This window comes from Meriones unguiculatus, chromosome 1, assembly GCF_030254825.1.
Source record: "Meriones unguiculatus strain TT.TT164.6M chromosome 1, Bangor_MerUng_6.1, whole genome shotgun sequence".
Classification (NCBI taxonomy): domain Eukaryota; kingdom Metazoa; phylum Chordata; class Mammalia; order Rodentia; family Muridae; genus Meriones; species Meriones unguiculatus.
In genome coordinates this window covers 23326502-23347318 of record NC_083349.1, presented here as the reverse complement: position 1 = coordinate 23347318, position 20817 = coordinate 23326502, and the positions used below count along the sequence as shown (strand labels likewise).

At 50.7% G+C, this 20817-nt stretch overlaps 1 protein-coding gene and 1 long non-coding RNA gene across 4 annotated transcripts in view; both read left to right on the top strand.

Moving 5' to 3' along the window:
* The window catches only part of Syt12 (synaptotagmin 12), a 30465-nt gene extending 15125 nt beyond the window's left edge, over positions 1-15340 (top strand). For both annotated transcript variants that reach the window (XM_060384014.1, XM_060384020.1), the window contains 6 exons: positions 1634-1827; positions 3490-3882; positions 6944-7159; positions 8472-8592; positions 10184-10317; positions 13483-15340. In XM_060384014.1, coding sequence (XP_060239997.1) covers positions 1634-1827; positions 3490-3882; positions 6944-7159; positions 8472-8592; positions 10184-10317; positions 13483-13656 — 1232 coding nt within the window. In that variant the 3' untranslated portion in view covers positions 13657-15340. The remainder of the gene's footprint in view (positions 1-1633; positions 1828-3489; positions 3883-6943; positions 7160-8471; positions 8593-10183; positions 10318-13482) is intronic.
* A 2705-nt stretch (positions 15341-18045) lies between these two features.
* Positions 18046-20764, top strand: LOC132654282 (uncharacterized). Of its 2 annotated transcripts, none has more exons than XR_009591942.1 (4): positions 18046-18386; positions 19627-19787; positions 19866-20035; positions 20554-20764. It is a non-coding gene; the product is annotated as an uncharacterized LOC132654282 (long non-coding RNA). The 2 variants fall into 2 exon arrangements; XR_009591945.1 differs by having other exon boundaries at positions 18047-18386; positions 19746-19787.
* Positions 20765-20817: the final 53 nt, after the last annotated feature.

Below are 20817 nucleotides of genomic sequence, written 5' to 3'. Positions count from 1 at the left end.
GGTGAGTGTGTTGCTTTTTGGCTTAACCATGCACCAGCTGGTGGACATTGGGTTGTTGTAGGTGAGGCCTAAATCACAGAGAGAGTCACTTCTTTTCTCTTCTCTTCAATCATCTAAGATTGAAAGGCCGTTTTGATTCTCTGAAGCAAGAGGTCCTCGGGGGACTATGAGTCAGGGAACCCAGGGACCCAACTGCAGTTGTGTTTGTCTGAAGAGATACCTGTCTTGTGAGGCTCTTATCTGCTCTGCCCAGGTGCCTCCCAGGAGAAATGTAGGGTTTTGTGGAAGAGGAGGCAGAAGCAGAGCCTTTAAGAGAGTGTGTTTCTAAACTGGGTGTGGTATAATCCCATTCATATGATCTCAGCACTTGAAAGGATGAGATGGGAGAATTGTCTAGAATTTGGGACCAGCCCAGGCCTCAGAGCAAGACTCTTTCTCAAAAAGAAAGGAAGGAAGAAAGGAAGGAAGGAAGGAAGGAAGGAAGGGGAAAGGAAAGAGAAAGAAAGAAAGAAAGAAAGAAAGAAAGAAAGAAAGAAAGAAAGAAAGAAAGAGGACTGTGTCTTGTTTAGCTCTGAATCTGGAGACCCTCATACCAAGTCTTGTAGTAACACAGCATAAAAATAATTTTTTTTTTACTGAAAATTTTGAATTAGTTTTAAATTTTTTTATTTGCTACATATTTATTTGTTCATTCATTTAGTTATGGTCACATATATGTGTGCCTGCATTGCCATATGGAGGACAGGCAGAGGACAATTTGTGGAAGTTGGGTATGTTTTTCTACCATATGATGTCTCAGGAACCAAGCTGGGGTCATCAGGCTTGGTGGCAAGTGCCTTCACTGGATGAGCCAACTTACTCACCCCCCTTTTTCCCCCAAGAAAAAGGTGTTTAGTACACAAGTATCACTGAGTAGGGTGATGCACTTAGAAGGAAAATTAGGAAGGAGCTAAAATCATCCCAGCTACATAGCAAGTTTGAGACCAGCCTGGGCCACATGAAACCCTGTCTCAAAACAAAAGCAAAAACAAACAAACAAACAAAAAACAAAACAGGAGCTTATGAGGAGGTGTCTGGGTCAGGAAAATGGTTGCCATGTGAGTATGAGGACCAGAGTTTGATCCCCAGCATCTGTGTGAAAATTAGGATGGCAGAGACATGAGGAGCCCTGGGGACGTCCCAATGAGAGACCCTGTCTCAAAAACAAGGTGGAAGGCTTCCGAAGAACACCACCTAAGGTTGACCTTTGGCCTCTACGCGCATGCACACACATTCATGCTCATACACGTGTTCATACTCACATAATAAAAAAGAGCCAGTCAAGCTGGAGAGATGGGTCAGAGGTTAAGAGCACCAGCTGCTCTTCCAGAGGTCTTGAGTTCAATTCCCAGCAACCACATGGTGGCTCACAACCATCTCTAATGAGATCTGGTGCCCTCTTTTGGCTGCACATGTACATGCAGATAGAACATTGTGTACATAATAAATAAAGCTAAAAAAAAAAAAAGCCAAGTACACAAAACATTTGTCCTTGTGTATATACAAGTGTCAATGGTAATTAGCTTTTTCTTTCTGGGTAGAGGTGAATGTGATTGCTGTACCCCAATAATGACAGGCTGTCCTTGCCTTGCAGTCATCAAGAGCCCCCCTGGCTGGGAGGTGGGTGTCTACGCTGCAGGGGCCCTGGCACTGCTTGGAATTGCAGCTGTGAGTCTGTGGAAGCTCTGGACGTCGGGGAGCTTCCCCAGCCCCTCCCCATTCCCTAATTACGACTACAGGTACCTGCAGCAAAAGTATGGAGAGGCCTACGTGGAGGCCAAGCTGAAGGTGAGGTTTCCTCCTGCAGACCCGCATCCCACCATCCCTTCTGAGGGTGGCCTCTCGGCCTCGGCCCTCTTGATTACTACCTCCCTGTGAGTGGGGATCGGACCTCTATTATACCTATCACCTGGGCCCAGCATAGTGGCAAAGGCCTGTAATCCCAGTACTCAGGGAGGCAGAGGCAGAGGGATCTCTGACTTCAAGGCCAGCCTGGTCTACAGAATGAGTTCCAGGGCAGCCAGGGCTACACAGAGAAACCCTGTCTTGAAAAACAAAGCAAAAAACAAAAACAAACAAAACCCTATCCCTGGGGCTGGTGAGGTGGCTCAGTGAGTACAGGCATTAGCTACCATGTTTGATGATCCGAGTTAGAGCCTGAGGACCCACGCGGTGGAAGAAGAGAAATGGCTCCTGAAGGTTTTCCTCTGACTCTACGTGCACAGACGATGCCGGAGCCTGCTCTCACTCGCCCTAAATAAATTTTTTTTAATATGTTTTTTTAAAGCCTATCATGTAATTTTTAAAAAGAAAGCCAAGTGGTAGTGGCCACGTTTTTGATCCCAGCACTTGGGAGGCAGAGGCAGACAGCTGTCTGAGTTCAAGGCCAGCCTGGCCTACAGAGTGAGCCTTAGGATAGGCAGGACTACACAGAGAAACCCTGTCTCAGAGGGGTGAGACGCTATCATGTGAGCAAGAGGACCCAGCTTTGGCTCCCAGCACTTATGTAGGTGAGATCAACATCTTCTATATCTACCACTCCAGGGTGGCTGATGCCTCTGGCCTCTGCACCAGCCTACACTCATGCCCACGCCTACATGCAGACACACAAGCCTGCATAATTTTTAATAAAGAAGTTTGTTTTGTTTTGTTTTTTGAGACATGGTTTAACACTGTAGCCCTGATTGGCCTAGAATTTGCAGTGTAGACCAGGCTGGACTCTACTCAGATCCACTTGCCTTGCCTCCTGAGTGCTATGACTAAGGGCATGTGCCATCCTTGGCTACATAGTAAGTTCAAGGCCAGTCTGGGCTAAATGAGAGCCTGTCTCAAATAACAAAAACTTGCTATTTGATGTAGAATTATTTGTATTTGTGAAAAATTAGAAACAGCTGGAGTGGCAGTGGCACACACCTTTAATTCCAGCATTGAGGAGGCAGAGGCAGGTAGATCTCTGAGTTCGAGGCCAGCCTGGTCTACAGAGAGAGTTCCAGGACAGCCAAGGCTACACAGAGAAACCTTGTCTGGAAAACAACAGTTGGCCGCAGTGGCAAACGCCTAAAATCTCAGCATTCCGGAGGCTGAGGCAGGCAGATCACTGTGAATTCAAAGTGCGAGGCTAGCCTGGTCTAGAAATCGAATCTAGGACAGCCAAGGCTATACAGAGATACCCTGTCTTGGAAAAAAAATGAAAACAAGCTAGATGTGCTTGGTGCGTGACTGTAATGCCAAGACTCAGGTTAAAGGAGGAGGATCATGAGTTCCAGGCCAGCCTGAGATATGTAGCAAGTTCCTAGTTGAGGAAAGAGAAGCCACGCGGCCTGAAATAACAGTCCCCCTGGTTTTGTGAAAGGAGGGCCTGGGGTGCCTTGAACCAAGAGGCAGTGGGCATTTCTCTGCAATCTCCCAGAACCCATGGGATGCTGCCCTGTCCCTTTTGTTCATCCTCAGAGAGTCCCTCCATGGAACACCCAGCGGGCCACCACTAGGGGACCCCCCAGCCGCAAAGGCAGCCTCAGTATAGAGGACACCTTTGAGAGCATCAGTGAGCTGGGACCTTTGGAGCTGATGGGCCGGGAACTGGACCTGGCCCCGTACGGTCCTCTCCGCAAGTCTCAGTCCGCAGACTCTCTGAACTCCGTCTCCTCTGTGAGCAACACCTTCGGGCAGGATTTCACCCTGGGCCAGGTAGAGGTGGGCATGGACTATGATGCAGGCTCCCACACCCTCTGCGTGGCAGTGCTGCAAGGCAAGGACCTCCTGGAGCGTGAGGAGGCCACCTTCGAGTCCTGCTTCATGCGTGTCAGCCTGCTGCCAGATGAACAGATCGTGGGCATCTCCCGGGTAAGTGGGGACAGGGCAGAGGGGTAAACTGGGCTTCCTGAAGCCCTCCTGGGAAGCTAACATTGGGGTTAGTGGGCAGATCTGTAGTATTAGGGAGGATGACAGGGCATTGAGGAGCAGATCAGAATGTGGATCCAGAGTGAAGGGCCAGTCATAGAACCAGCGTTGTGTTCCTGCTCTGTCTGTATAAATTTCAATCTTCCTATCACTTAAGGACAGTGGGTAACCGTCTGCCTCCATCTCTGTCAACTCGGAGTCATGGCAAGAAGAAAGATGGCCTGCTCATTTGGCTGATCTGGGAGAGAGCTCAAAGACAGACTTATTTGCTTTGGAGTGCATGGGGGAGGGGTGGTGTGGTTTGGTGAGTTTGTTCACAAGAAGGGAGGCCAACCCCAGGGACTGAAGAAAGGGTGAGAGGAAAGCAAGTTTGTAGACCCCAAATGAAAGAGCTGCCTGGCCTTCTTGAGAGCTGTGTTCTTTCCTGAGAGGGTGTGGTCAGCCCCCAGGGAAACTGAAGAAAGGCTTTGGGAGATACATACTTGAACTTCCCTCTGATCTCTGTTTTCTTGTGGTGACCCTAATGGCTCACCCTGCTGGAAGCCAGAAACCAGCATGCTGACACAGTCCTAGACTGTTAGAGTCAGGACCAGCTCAGGACCCCCAAGACCAAATTCTCAGCACAAAGGAGATTTATTTGTTTGAGAAGGACAGTGAGCAGAAAATAAGAGACCAAGACAGAAGGTAGAGGAGGGAAAAGGGAACAAGGGAGAGGAGAAAAGGGTATTTGTCCCAAAGGGCAGAGGACTGCCTCTGGATAGAGAGGAGACAGAATTAGGAAAATGGCAGTTTATAAAGGTACAAGGGGAAACCCTTGTTAGAAGGAGATATTTAATTTTTTTTTTGAGGTTTTAATTTTAACTGGGCATGTTAATTGGGTGAGCCAAAGAGGGCTTTTGATTGCTGGACTTCAACACTTTGATAGCTGGACCTTGGTGGTTAGCCTCAGGAGGAGGAAGTGGCTAAATAAGGGACTAGGCCTTGGAGGCTAGCCTTAGGAATGTAATCTGACAGTGTTTGGCAAGGCAGAGAGGAAAGGGAGAGAAGGGCAAGGCCTGTTAGAGCCATGTTCAGGCTGGCCAGAGTCCCTTCATTGATTGTCAGCAATCAAGAAGAAAGAAGAGGTTGGGTCCAGAGGGCAGAGGCTATCTCTAAGGTACCTCACCATGACTGCCATACCTTCCTCCCAGCAGCAGGCTGGTAGGAGTTCAGGTCCTGAACCCTCTAAGATGGGCCAGGTCAACCCTCGGGATCCATGCCCTGCAGGACTGAGGGTCTTCTGTGTTCTTGGAGAGCCATCTGTGCCCACTCACTCTTACTACATTGAACATTAGCTGGCTGGCTCTCAGGGGTGGATATTCCATGCCCCCGCCCCTACTTCATAGTACCTGTAACTCTAGAAGTCTCTAGAACTAACCACCAGTTTCTGTGCCTGGGGCACCAAGGGGCGGTCCAGTTTCCTCCATGCAGTAGGTAGTACTGGGTGGCTTGGAGTCTGGTTAAATCCAAGTCCCACCTTTGTCCGATAGTGTGACCTTGAACCAGCCACTGAAGCAACTGCCTTCAGTTTCCCCACCTGTCTAGGAAGCATCACGATCATAAAGAAGGGCTGGGTATTTTCTTGTTCAGTCCTTGGTAGGAACGGGAACAGTTTTCTAGACCATGAAGAGCTGCCATCAAGCCTGATACACATTATGTTGCTCTTGGCCTAAGCCACGTGGGTGACTCAGGACATGTCCCTTGAGGAGGGACAATGGTAGACAGAAGCTTGGTCTGAGGCAGAGCATTGTGTAGGCAACATGGCTCCAGGTTTTCATATTGGGGTACAGTGGCTACAGGAAGAACCTTCCCAGAGCCTGGCAGACACAGAAGAGTGAGATCAATGTAGCTAGCGGCTAGTAGGATTTGTCCCTAGGAAGACAGCTTCATGACATCATCCCCTATAACAGTCTAACTGTGGGGATGGGGTGTTGCTTCCAGGACAAGCAACCCCCTCAGCCTCAGGGAAGGTGCCTGCTGGGGATGAGAGCTGCTCTCTAAATGCCACTGCACAGTGACTCAGACGGCCCCCCACAGAAGGGCAAGCGGAGCCTCACGTGCTCCTCTGAGGACTGCCCACAGCTTCCTGGAAGGAGGCCAATGGCATCCAAAAGCTGGAGTGATCTGGGGAGTGAAGCACGTCCAGCCCTGCCTAGTCACTTTATCCATCTGTCTATCCGTCCACTCATCCATCCATCCATCCCGTGACAATCCAGAAAGGCTCTGCAGGGCGCTGCGGTATTAATGGTTGTTCACACACAATTGTCTGGCTCCCGACACATGCCTGCCCCAGGGCTGTGCTAAGTCATGCAGACAGGAGAGATGGTTGCTACTCTGTTATGGCATCTAGTGAAGAGGAGGATTTCTAGGGTTTCACTGTGGAAGCTTCTAATGCCGGGCCAGTGGGTTGACCATAACCTAGGAGGGGACATTGAAGCTTTTAAAATTTCACGGTAACCTCAACCTTTGAGAAATGGAGGCAGTAAGCTCAGGAACGCAAGGTTATCCTCGGCTACGTAATGAATTCAAGACCATCTCGGACTACATGAGGTCCTGTCTCAAAACAACCAAAAACCAATCAAATACCAACCAAAGACTTTCAGGACCAGGCATGGTCGACTCATACTGTAATCCTGGTGCTCTGGAGGCCTAGACAGGAAGATGGCTGTGAATTCAAGGCTAGTCTGGGCAAAACAGTGGGTTCCAGGACAGCCAGAGCTCCATAGGGAGACCCTGTCTTGGGAGAAGAAGAGAGGGGGAGATGCAGTGTGGAGGCTCAAGCTTGTAATGCTAGCGTTTTTGAGTTAAAGGCAGGAAGAGCAGGAGCTCCTCCTGAGCACTGCAAGATCCAGTAACAAAACAAACAGAAATTAAATAAACAAGCCTTCAAGGCTGAGCCACAAAAAGAGGACCAGATGAGGCTATGGGTACCAGGACGCCCCTCCATGACCCCTTCTCTCTATAGATCCAGAGGAACGCCTATTCCATCTTCTTCGATGAGAAGTTCTCTGTCCCCCTGGATCCCACAGCCTTGGAGGAGAAGAGCCTTAGGTTTTCTGTGTTCGGCATCGACGAGGACGAGCGGAATGTGAGCACTGGGGTGGTGGAGCTGAAGCTGTCTGTTCTGGACCTCCCGCTGCAGCCCTTCAGTGGCTGGCTCTACTTACAGGACCAGAATAAGGTACCAACTGCTTCGGCCTATGGGTTCACCAGAGGAGAAAATACCCACACCCACTTCCTAGGAGAGATGCCACTATCCTGTCCCTTAACCCAGATCCCAACAGCATTAGGAGAGCAGTTCCTCTGTTCCAAGCCACACTCTAGGGAAATGACTCATCCTATGAGGTGACAAATGCATTCTATAGACACCACTGTTTACAGCTCTTTTTTATTTAATTTATTTACTGACTGTGTTTTCTGTGCTCATGTGTGTGCAGGCATGCATACACACAGGGAGAATGCATGTGGAAGTCAGAAGGCCACTTGTCTTCTACAAGCTGGTTCTCTTCCTCACCCTGTGGGTTGTGGGTATCGAACTCAGGTCACTGGGGTTAATGGCAAATGCTTTTACCCACTGAGCCACCTCTCTACCCTCTTCACAGTCCTTTCTTATATTTTTAATTTTTTTTTTTATTTTTTTAGTGTTTATTTATTTTTCTTCTTTATTTTGTTCTTATTTTGGGTTTTCTGAGACAGGCTTTTTCTGTGTAGCTTTGGCTATCCTGGAACTCATTCTGTAGACCAGGCTGGCCTAGAACCTCCTGAGTGTGCTAGGATTAGAGGTGTGTGCCACCACCTCCCAGCTATGTATTTTTACTCTTTTTTTGTTTGCTTTTCTATGCGTGTTTTGCCTGCATGTACATATGTGTACCATGTGCACATCTCATGCTTATGGGAGTCAGAAGAGGGTGTCCACATCCTTGGAACTGGGGTTACCAATGTTGTTGAGCTGCCATGTGGGTGCTGGGAACTGAACCTGAGCCCTCTGGAAAAGCACCCAGGACTGAGCCTTCTCTCCAGCCCAGCGTCTCAGTACTTACTACTCATTGGAGGCTCTGCTCCTCTAAGCTGCCCTTGGGGTGCCCAGCTCTGGCCCCAAAGCGGGTTATTTCAGACAGGCCAAGCTGACGCTTACTTTTATCACTGTAATGGAGCCGGGGAACATTATTGCTTAAGCAAATGCTGTCAGGTTGGATCTCTATGCACTAATCATAGAATGTTTTCCTTGGCCAAGAATGGGGGAACAAAACCGCATCTGATTGATGCACTTGACAGGAGACCTCTGGGCCTCCTTCCAGGGCATGGTCTGCCTACATTCGGGGTAACAGAGGGTCTGAGCATGCTCCCTTGTATTGGCAAGGGGTTGTCCTTTTATCCATCCTGTCAGCCTGGTGTCTAGGTTAAAGAGCAGTGCTTCTCAGTGGAGAAGGAAGTGTCCACCTTTGAAGCCTGGGCCCCTTGAAGCCATCCCTGAGCCATCCCTCTTTTCACAGGCCGCCGATGCTGTGGGAGAGATCCTGCTGTCCCTCAGTTACCTGCCCACAGCTGAGCGGCTGACTGTGGTTGTGGTGAAAGCCAAGAATCTCATCTGGACCAATGACAAGACCACAGCGGGTGAGGGACTAGACTCAGGGGGAGCTGTCAGGTTGTGAGCAAGTATGGGGCACAGGGCCAGAGCCCCTGGGGCTGCAGCTAAGCTCAGGAGCCAGGCATGGTGGAAAGGTTGAGTCAGCTACAGAAACAGAAGAACCCTGGAGGGTGACAAGCAGCCCGGGGTGTGGAGAGTAGCATAAAGGGGAGGGCGATGGAGCCTGCGGGCAGGAGGCAACACTTGTGCTGTGGCACCGGACAAGAAATGGAGGTTCAGCATCCGTTCTTCAGAACTTGAGCTCAGAGACAGGGAAGCAACCCAGAGGACTTTAAATGAGGAGCAGTGCCTCATCCCTTGAGGTGGGTGCCAAGTGGGATCTGACACCCTAGGTATACAGGGGCCTATCGGACTTGACAGGGCCCCAGGCAGTAGGGAGACCTTCTATCTCAGGGCTGCGGGCCGCTAGGCTCCACTGTGTAGCCACTCAGTGCCTCAGCTCTGCTATCTGCCCTCAGGTTGCTAACAGAAGGAGAAGCATCTGGTCTGCTGCCTCGTGGAACCAGTGTGAGGGGAACACGCAGTGGGCCGCCCGAGACAGGAGCTGTCCTCTCTCGACTGGCCATAAGAGCCTCAGTTTCTCAACTGTGAAATGGATTTTAAATAATATCGATGAGCTGGAGAATGTAGCTCAGTTGACTGGGTGCTTGTCCAGCGTATATGCAGCCTTGGGTTCAGTGATGGCACTGCACAAAACACAGCATGGTAACCCATGCCTATGATCTTGGCACTCAGGATGTGTAGAGAATCAGAAATTCAAGGTCATCCTTAAGATAATGGGAAGTTATGCATGGTGCTATGCACTTATAGGCCCAGGTACTCAGGAGGCTAAGCAGGAAGATCCCGTAATCCTAGGAGTTCAGAACCAGCCTGAAACACATACTGAGAGACCTTGTCTCTCAATATTGATCAATGAATGCCCAGTAGCAAAGCCAGGTGTGGTGGTGGCTCTTCAGCAATTGGTGGCGGTGAGGAACAAGGATTACAAAATCAAGGCCAATCCGTGTTACCCAGCACGTCTTTGTCTCAAAACTAAACAAACAGGACTGGAGAGATGGCTCAGAGGTTAAGAACATTGGCTGTTCTCCTAAAGGTCCTGGGTTCAATTCCCAGCAACTACATCCTGGCTCGTGCTCATTTATAGTGAGATCTGGTGCCCTCTTCTAGTGAGCAGGCACATATTCGGGCAGACTGGAGTTCGGTTCCCAGCACCCACATCAGGCAGCTTACAACAGCCTATAAGTCCAGCTCTCTAACACCCTCTCTTAAACTCTGCATTCATTGATACATGCAAGCAGCCATTGTAGCTTGCAAATTTCATCTCAGCTACTCAGGAGTCTGAGACAGGGGGATCCCTTCAGCCTGAGTGTTTAGAACCAACCTAGAACACACTACAAGATCCCATTTCTTAATATAAGTAAATACCAAGCAGTGGACTTTAGAGATAATGCCAATAGCCAAGGGTCAGGGAACTGGAGGCAGTGAGTGGAGCCAGAGGAGACAGGGCCATGCCAAGCAAGGGTGTTACTGACCCCCGCCCGGCCTACCTGCCTGTAGATCCTTTCGTCAAAGTATACCTGCTGCAGGATGGGAGAAAGATGAGCAAGAAAAAGACGGCCGTGAAGAAGGACGACCCGAACCCAGTGTTTAATGAAGCCATGATCTTCTCTGTACCAGCCATTGTGCTACAGGTGAGTTGGGCTGGATAGTCACAGGGCTTCAGGCCACTGCTTTCCTCCACTGTTGCCTCTTGGGGCCTCAAGCCAACCCCTTCTAGTTGATTGAGCCTGAAACTACGTGCCAGCCCTGTGGTGAGGCTGGGGACCCAGACACTGCTTTCTTGATGCCTATGATGGACAGGCAGGGAAGTCCCGAGATTGTAAACCCCATTGTGAGCTTCGGAGCTCCCAGCATTAAGATGGGGTGGGGAGGCTTTCCACAGAAGGGGGCAGCTCAGCTGAGTTCTGACTGACAATGAGCTAGAGGTAGCCCCAAAGCCCTGGGTTGTAGGACTAAGTCTTCAGAGTTCCTACTGTAAGGACCCTGCTGGGATCTTCTCATCCTAGGACCTCAAGAGGACCTCGTGCCTCTGGGAGAACCCTCCCAACACAGGGATGTCACAGACTACTGGGGCTGGACCTCGGGGAGGTGAACTACGGAGCATACAGTTTAAGGCATATCAGTCAGAGGGTGGGGATTTCACCCCCTCCTCTCTGTCTCCTTCAATCCTTAGGCCAACCTAACAATAAGAAAGTCCCTTAGAGGGACTGGAGAGATGGCTTAGCCATTAAGAGCACTGGCTGCTCTTCCACAGGTCCTGAACTCAATTCCCAGAAACCACATGGTGCCTCATAAAGATCTGTAATATGATCTGATGCCATCTTCTGTATGCAGATGCACATGCAGATAGAACATTCATATATAGAAAAGAAAAGAAGAAAGAAAGGGAGGAAGGAAGTCCTTTAGAGCCAGGTGGTAGTGGCAGAGTCAGGTGGGTCTTTATGAGTTCAGTCTGGTTTTGCAGAGCAAGTTTCCAGGCTACACAGAGAAGGAAAAAAAATCCCTTTAGTTCTTGAGCTAAAGTCTGCCCCACAGCCCAGGGACTGTGCAGGGCCCACCTCCTGGGGATTTCTGTAAAAGGAGATTTTTAAGATTTATTTATTGTTTATACAGCATTCTGCCTTCATGTGTGCCTGAATACCAGAAGAGGACACCAGATCTTACTATAGATGGTCATGAGCCACCATGTGGTTGCTGGGAATTGAACTCAGGACCTTTGGAATGGCAACTGGTGTTTTTAACCTTTGAGTCTTCTCTCCAACACCTGTAAAAGGAACTTTTATTCACCTGTTTCAATTGTTGTCTCAGAGGATTACTGTCTCTGTCTGCTAACCTAGGCCTTGTCCTGGAACTTCTAGTCTCCATATCTAACCCAGGCCTAGAATGTTTTCAGCCTCTGAGACTCAGTGCTGAATGAAGTCACCCTTTCCTATTCTTTCTGAACTCTGGCTGGCTGGTTCAGCTCAGCTGTTCTGGTTCAAACTCCTCTCCCAGCTGACTTATTCAACCTGGCTTCTCTCTCGGCCCCTAAATTGCTCTGCTTGGCCTCAGAGTAACCCCAGCAATCTGCTCTAATCTCCTGGCTCCTTCTCATTCTGTCTCTACCTGTGTCTAGCTTGTTCTCTCATTCAACCTCTCTGTGTAAAATTCTCCTGGTAAAACTGCTTCCTCTATCTCTCCGTGTGTATTGCCCCTTAAGTAGCTTCCCTTTCTTCTCTCTTTTTAAAAAATTATTTATTTTTATTTTATGTTCATGTATGTCTGTATGAGGGCATCAGAGTGCTGGGAATTGAACCCCAGTTCTCTGGAAAAGCAGTCAATTGTTTTAATCGCTGAGCCATCTCCCCAGTCTTTTTTTTCAAGTCAGGGTTTCTCTGTGTGGCCCTGGCCATCCTGGACTCGCTTTGTGGACTAGACTGGCCTTGAACTCACAGAGATCCGCCTGCTTCCCAGAGTGCTAGGACTACAAGTGTGCACCACCACGCCCAGCAGCAGCCATGTTTGTTTGTCAGTGCTGCTGATGAACCTGAGGCTCTGTGCATGCTAGGCGACCACTGGACCTCGGGTCTAGTCTGCCAGCTTTGTGGTTTGAAAGCTGGATGTCAGCCTCACCTTGGGTGTCCCAAATCTATGAATCCAGGCAGCATCCCAGCGTGTCTGGCTCGCTGGCCTTTTCCCTTACTGGACAGTCTACCCCTTTGACCCCTGCTTTTGCCCCGTTTGCCACAATGCCACTTCTCTTCAGTCTCCAAAAACGAAGCCGCTGGGGGACTAGGTAAGAACAGTTGAGCTAACATCTCAAATATGTCCCTTACTTAACCCTAACCTACTTCGTGGGTTCTTCTTTTTCCCACCCTTTATCACCCAGTTCCACCTCCTATTACTAGAAAGAAGGCTAGAGGGGGGAGAGAGAGATACCGGGATTGTGACTCTAATTTCTTTCTTCTTGCTTCTTCTTTAAGCACAACTACTAACAAACTGCAAACAACCTTCTCATCAGAGCGCTAGTATTTATTTAACCTCTGAAAAATTCCCAGAATTCCAAATGTCACACAGTTGCAGAAACTATCTGCAGCTGGCAAAAGCATGCCTCTGCTAGAGCATGAGGCAAATCACAGTCACCTGTTGCAAAGCAGCCCCATATCCCCATGTCTGGGATTAAGATGAAAACGTATTCTTATATTTCTGTGTGTTTTAAAGAAACTAAAAACCCAGAATTCTTACTACACAACTGCTTATGGGTACCTGTGCTCACATGAACATACTCCCCAATACAGACATACATAATTTAAAATAAAATGTTTTTAAAGTTTATATTATTTTGTATATGGGTATTTTGCCTGCAAGTATGTCTGTACATAACATAAATGCCAGGTGCCCACAAAGGCTGGAAGAGGGTTCAGATACCCTGGAGTTACTGAGCCACCATAGAGGGTCTGGGAATCAAACCAGGGTCCTTTGCAAGGACAGCGAGTGTATTTAATGCTGACCCATCTTTTCAAACTCAAAAAATAAGATAAATCACAAAGGAAAAAAAAAAATGTTGAGGGACAAAGAAGTGAGAGATAGATTTTGAATCCTGCTGGAACTGTCACTTTTCATCACTTAGTGAGATCACATCATAGCTGGACCCCTCTGAGGCAACTAGGACAAGTGTCTTATCCCAAGTCAGAGGGGAAGATTCCAAGAGCTGTACACACCTTACAGGGCTTGGTATTCTCAGGTTGGAACCTTGGAGCCAGGGAGAACCCTTCAGCTGCTCCTGGTCCCAATCTTTCATGTCACCTTCTCCCCAGGACCTCTCTCTCCGTGTGACGGTGGCTGAGAGCAGCAGTGATGGCCGTGGGGACAACGTGGGCCACGTCATCATTGGGCCAGCGGCCAGTGGCATGGGCACTACACACTGGAACCAGATGCTGGCCACGCTGCGCAGGCCTGTGTCCATGTGGCATCCGGTCCGGCGAAACTAACAGCCGGGACAGGCCAGGTGGGCAGCAGAGCCACCGGATCCTGGTACCATCTCAGTTCTCTCCAGCGATGCCCTCTCCATAGTCAGCTGGAGCTGTGGACACCGGGGCTGCCCCACCTCCTGGGGGTCCTCGTCAGCCATATTGGATTCTCTGTCCAGACTGTCATGGGAGAAGGGGTGTGGCTCTTCATCTGGGGACCCAGGGTAATTTCCCCTCGGAGGACTACCTGCAGCTGGCCAGGGACTTAGCCGGCTGACCAACTGTGGACTAAAGAACCTTAGGAAGTACGTCCTTTGGCCTGCAAAGGGACGTGGGCTTCAGAGATGGCCAATTCCCCTTCTGCCATTCTCCTAGAGGCCAGCTGCTAATAAGTCTTGAGGGGCTGGTGCCTATACCAACAGGGCCAACATTACCAAGATGCAGTACCCAGGATGCCAGGAAGTCAAGATGCTCCTCTCCCATCCAGGTTGATCGACTCAGTGTCAAGTAACAGCTCAGGCAGATGAACGTGGGAAGGAGCCCTGGGGTCTAGGGGAGCAGGGAGGATCTCTTGAACAAGGAAAACGTACCCCACCTTTACCATGGGGGTAGTGGGGGTTGTGGTGAACAGTGAAACAATAAAAAGGGACATGAACTAGCCCATCCAGAACACAGACTCTACACACTGCAGTGGGGACAAGAAAACGCCAGGAGACCAGAGTCAGCAGAAGCCCATGGGCCACATGAAGGCCCCCCTGACCATCCCTGAGAGAACCTGAAGTCCCCAGGGGCCCAGGTCCAGGCCCCTGTATCCAATACAAATCCCAGATCCACTCGTGTTGGCTGGTGTCCCTCCAGGCCAGTCTCTCTTGAAAGAAAGCTGTCAGGCAGGTCTAAGTGCAACCCTAGGAATACTCTTAGGTCACGTAGGTCAAGTTCCCCTAAAACAGAGACAGCAGGGCTAGCCAGCCTTACTCTGGGGCCAGTAGGAACTCTGGGGGAAATGGTGTTCAGAAGCAGAGGGCAGGGATGTACCAGAATCGTTCTTTGGCTCCCACCTGGTCAGTCAGTGAGAGGATCACACCGTACCACCCCCCGCCCTGCCCGGTGTCATAAGGGAGGTGGTGGCTGTCCTGCCATAAAGGCAGTCCAGAGAAGTGGCTGCTTTTGGCTCCTTCTCTCTGGCACCTGCAGATTTAAAGGGATAGTGAACCTGGGGGTGGGTGGTAGGAAGGGGACTCAGGTAACCCTCTAGTCCTTGGCCCTAACGCTCGTGGAGACCTAGCTCCAAGCAGGTCTAATCAGTTACGGTCAGTGACAAGGAGAAGGGTGGCTAGAATAGGGACCCAGATCAACGACCGTAGGCAGGTCACCTGCCACACCTAAACCCCGCTGGAGCCAGGCTTCTCATCCTGTGAAGCTTCTCATCCTGTGGCCAATATCGACAGGTGAAAACTGGGCCGGGGCTACTGGTGGCTGGGCCAGGCCTTGTCGTCTGGGAGCCCCGGACTCTTTCTAATCCAATGTCTTTGCAGAGCAGACCACACCCCCAGCCTCCATCCCCCTGCTCCTTCCTTCTACACTGCATGAAACGTTGACAGTGCGCCAGGATGGCTTGTGGCGGGAACCAAGAGTGCTGACTGGAATGATTCTTGAACAAAAATAAAACTGGGACAGGAAGGGGGCTTACAGGGTGCCCTGCTCAGCCTTGAGTCACTTTACTCTTTTCACTGGGAACACACCTAGACCCTGGGCCCCCTAGGGGCACTGTGTGCTGTCCTTCCACTGCTGGCAAGTAGATCCATCTTGGATCTACTTGGGAAGCTCTGAAGAGGGACCACGGTACCAGCCCTGGTAGGGGAAGGCAGGGGTGGGAGAAATCAAGAAAGGCTTCCTGGTGGTAACACTTAGTTGAGTCTTCAATATGTACAGCAGGAAAAGTGTTCCCAATAGACAGAACATCAGAAGAGGACAGGAGGGGACAAACACTGGGCAGAGTTCTGTGCCTTGCTAGTGCAGGGGGAGGAAACAGATCAGGGAGGCAGAGCATCGGCCAGACAGGGGAGCAGGGCTTTCCTTACAAGATCATTCAGAATCGGCCCTCAGCCTGCAGCCGAGCGGCACTTAAAGGCACGCAACTGTGGCACTCCCTTCGTAGGGACGTGGAAACCAGAGCTCAGAGAAGTAACAGGCCTAAAACCACACAGCCAGGAAGTCACAGTCACAATTCAAGTCTAGGCTATGTGATTGGAGAGCCTGTGCTCTTGGCCCCCAGCACACACTGCCCTTTTTCCAATTCTTCCAAAGTCCCTGAAGGGCAACCGAGAACCTTCCAAACCCCAGCAGACTTCATCCTCGCCTCTCTTCCTTTCCCCCGGGAGTTCACAAGTTAGCTCAGAATTCCCTGTGCCTCAGTGAGCGGCAAAGGGGGTGGATCTGATCGTACTTGTTGTATGCTTGTATGGCATTCTCAAGAACAAAGGGTCCCCCCGCTAAAAAACAGGCTGTGCCGACCTCTGCCTCCCAAGTACTGGCATTAAGGGCGTGTGCCACCACCACCCAGCATAAGAATAAAAAGAAATTTAAATTCCCAGAATCTCCAGTAAGTCACAGGTCACAGAGCACAGACTGGTGTCCTATGTCTGCCAAACCTTAGCCTGGCAGAGAATGGACAGGCTGAGGGAAACGGGGAGGTGGGGGGAAGGGAGGTTCCAGCATCCCAAGTGAGGTAGTTTCTTGTTCTGCCCGCAGGAGGGAGCCAGGAAAGGGCTCTGGGCAACAGCAGGCCTCCCACAGGGGGAAGTGAAGACCTGTAAGGAAAGTGAACGACCATAGTTGTAGAGAGGGAGGGGTGAGCAGGGCCGGCCATGCAGCTCTCTCTAGGTTTGGGGTTCGTTAAAGAGTACTCAAAGTGAGGGGTACTCACCAGGCGGTGGTGGCGCACACCTTTGATCCCAGCACTCGGGAGGCAGAGCAGGCGGATCTCTGTGAATTCAAGGCCAACCTGGTCTACAAAGTGAGTCTGGGACAGCTGTGGCTACACAGAGAAACCTTGTCTTCCCAGAAAACAAAAACTATGTAGATAAGGATGACCTTGAACTCCTATTTCTCCTGCCTCCACTTCCAAATGCTGAGATTAGAGAGTTTCATCACCACTCTATCATAATCTTTGAGAATTCAATATGAACAAACTCTGTAACTCAATGCCTGGATTTGAGGCTTAGCTTCTCCAACTGCCAACTGGACCTTGGCCAAACCATCTCTTCTCTTTGAGCCTCTGTTTCTCCATTTTTCAAAGGTGCATAGGAATCATCTGTACTTCTGTCAAAGGACAGAATGAAAGGTCACGTGGCAAGTGTCAGCACACAGTAGGTGCTCAGTTCATGTGAGGGCACAGAGTGGCACAGGCCAGGCTGAGCCAAATGGCTCAGCTGGAGTTTGATGGTTGGGACTAAAGTGGGAAGTTATGAAGTGCACATATCAAAAGCTAGGGTCATGTGCACCCTGCCAAGGCTCCCCGTATCCGCACTAACACCCCGTACCCTCGAGCCAGGAACCGCAGGGAAAAGCTCAGGTCACAACTTGCAGAAAGCAGAGTGGCCACACGGTGGCAGCAAACAATCAGAACAGCCTGAGAAGCCTCGCGGCAGGGGAGGGTAAAAGAGGGCCAGAAAGTTAGGATCCATCCTTGGAGCAAACAGAGGAAGGAGGGTAATGACCTCTCTGCAGAACACGCCCCCACCCCTGGTTACATGTTCTCTGTACTTATCCTTCATCTCGGATGTTTGCTTATTTACGTACTTATTTCTTTTTGAGGCCAGGTCTCACTATGTAGCCCTGACTAGCCTGAAACTCGCTATGTAGAACCAGACTGGCCTTGAACTCACAGAGAACTGCTGCCTCCTGAGTGCTAGGGCTACAGGTATGTGCCGCAACACTCAGCCATTTGGTTCTTTCAAACTCCTCTTTCCTTCCTCCCCCTCCTCCTTCCTGCCCCCTCTCCCTCCTTCTGTGCTTTCCTCCCTCTTTTCTTCATTCTCTCCTTTTCTTTCTCCCCCTGTGTTTGTCTAGCCAGGCTGTCAATTAGACATAATATCCGGAACCACAGCTGGCGCCAGTCTGAGATAGTCTGGGGTACAGAAATGGGTCAGCTGTGGTCCCTGCTCTTGAGGTGGCCATGGCTCTGCTGGAGACCTGCATCACCAAGAACAACATTCCAGGCTGACTCTGGCCCCACCTCCCCTGCCCTTCCAAGGCCTGCGGGGCAGTCACATGCTACACAGGGTTCGTAAAGATTCTCAGCTTGGGATTGATGGGGCCCGGAGGGGGCTGAGTCACTCACTCACCCAGGCCGGAAGTCAGCAGCACGCACAGTAAACAGAAAAATAGCAAGCAGCACCCCGGTGAGGCCGACTGTGTGGCCTGGGCCGCCTCCCCACTCCAAAAATAAACTTTGGGAAAACAGTGCACTCCAGAGTCCAGCAATGTCGGATTTGGGGAAATTCCTGGCCACCAGGGCAGACGGCCATGGGTCAGTGACTGACTGATATGCTCTATTGCAAGGACCGGAGCGTACATTGTTGATGAGGCTGGACTGGGTGTGGGAAGACCAAGTCCTAGCTCTGGGTCTTATTGGCCTAACCCAAGCAGCTTCCCCCTAAAGTTCAGTGCCCAGGTCTCTGAAACAAGAAGCAGAAACCTACCTCACAGTATGAGAGCTGAGAGCAATAATCAGTGAGAACTGGGGACAGGTAAGTCCACATGCCATTGGCAGGTTTTGGTTTGGGGGTTTTGTTTTGTTTTTTGATTTATTTATTCTGTTTACACTAATCTGCCTGCATGTGTGCCTGCACACCAGAAGGGGGCACCAGATCTCACTCTAGATGGTTATGAGCCACCATGCGGTTGCTGAACCTCTGGAAAAGCGGCAGTGCTCTTGACCTCTGAGCCATCTCTCCAGCCCACCACTAGCATTTAAACAAGAGGATACCCTCACTAGGCCTCAGTTTCCTGTTCTGTAAAATGGACCTGGCAATCCCTGCCTCCTGGTGGACAGTCTCTACATAGCAGCTAGCACCCACCAGTGGCGCTGTAATTATTAGGAGGTATACAGAGAAACTGTAAAGTGTACAGTTGTCAAGGGTGTCATTAGAGTGATTATCTCTATAGCAACCAAGGCCAACCGCCTCTGCCTGACTCTCAGTCTCCTCCACCCTCCATCCGGCTCCACCTGGCTCCCAGACTGATCTGATGACAGCAGCAAGGCTGACAGCTGACTGGAGTGGGGGGCGGGATAGGGCTCCTCCTCACCCCTCCTTGGATGGGGCACCCTGCTCAGCTTCATGCCAAGTCCTGCCCAGCCCTGGGGTAGTTTCGGGGAAGGGGCATCCAAAAGGTGGGGCTGGGGAGGCACCCACGAAGCAGCTGACCTCTGGCCACCACCCTAAAGGAAACTGAAACTGCCTCCTTGGGATATGGTGCGGATCAAATAGGGTTGAAGGTCCTTTTCACCTGCCTGACTTTGAATACAATAGGGGTTGCCGTCATGACCAGTCGGAAGTGGGAGGTGAAGCCCAAAGATTTCCAACCTTGTTGCACTTAGCTTCGTGTAAATACCCAGCCCAAGGTCTGGGGAGACAGGGAGACCCTTCTCTCCCCCTTTTTTTTTAGACAGGATATCTAGTCCAAGCTGGCCTTCAACTCGCTGTATAGCCAAGCTGACACTGAACTTCTGATCTTCTGTCTTCACCTCACCAGTCCTGGAATTATAAGCATGCCCCTCCAAGTCTAGTTTATGTGGTCCTGGGGATGGAACCCAGGCTTTCTTGTGTCCTAGTTAAGCATTCTAGCAACCCAGCTACGCTTCCAGCCCATTTATGCCCGCTAAGTTAAAAAAAAAAAAAGAAAGAAAGAAAGAAAAAAGACCCCAAAGAAAGATGAAAGGACGATAAGATTTATTCCTGAAATCCCAAGTGCTTTTTCACCGTCCAGATCCCAGCAACTCAGCCAAGCCCCACCCTCTGTCCTGTCGCTAGGAAGGTGGGGGCGGGGCCACCTCACGCCGGCCTCTGCGATGTTCTTTTTGAAACACTTGTCACTTTTTCCTCAAGATTCTGACTCTCCGGTCAGAAGATCCTCCTTGCTTGCCCCAGGTGAGGACCCCCTTTCCTTTCTCCTGTCCCCTGAGCAGGTGGTTCTCACGCTGATGACCCGCCTACCTCTCGTTCTAGGCCTCTCACAGTAGAGGTTTTGACTTAAACAGTGCAGGGTCCTCAGGTGCTCGGAAACTGAGGCCCACCCGCGCCCATTAAACGTTATACCGAGAAGCTGAAGAAATGGCTCGGAGACTAAGAGCTCATCTTCCGGAGGACCCAAGTTCACCCACATGGTGGCTCCTAAGGTCTGTAACTCCAGGTCCAGGGCTTTCCGAGCGCAGAGGGCACCAGGCACGCGTGTGGTGTGCAGACACACACGCAGATAAAACATTCATACACGCAAAAAATAAAAATAAAAAAAAACTATTATACTAAGAGCCATTTATGACATCAGCCATATGCCAGAGCCTGCTCTGATCTCTATAGACGGAAGGTTCCAGAGTTTTCCCTAGAACACTGCCTGCCTGGGTGAGACTCTTGGGAATTCACCTCCATCGAAGCTTTCTGGTGTTGCAGGAAGAGGTCCTGCCGTGACCTACGAGGGCATGCCGGGGCACTCCCTTCTCACCTGGCCTACAACCTCTGAAGGAGGTCTGGGTTGCTAGGTTCTCCAAGCCGCAGAAACTCACATTCATCCATCCATTCGTTCGTTCATTCATTCATAAAAATCACCTCCCTTCCTTGGCAGGCGGGCCAGAGGCTTCCTCTCTTCCCGTCCCCAGCCCCTCTCCAACTACCTGCTGACTTATCTCTTCTTCACCAGCCCCGGATGCCCTCTGGAGGCATGGGTCTCCGCCCACTCCTGAGGCCTCGCTGACTGCACACAGTGGGTGCTGAAAAAGTGTCCCTTGAGTGGCCAGAGCGGACCTCAGGTGACCAGACCCCAGGAGCGTCCACGCCTGGCCAAGCCGCCACACCCCGATCCTGGCCGGAGCCTCTCACCTGGGCCGGGTGTCCCCCGCCCCCCGGGCCGCCTCCTGCCCCCGCCGCCCCGCTCCCACTTCCTCCCGCCGCCCCGCCCCTTCCA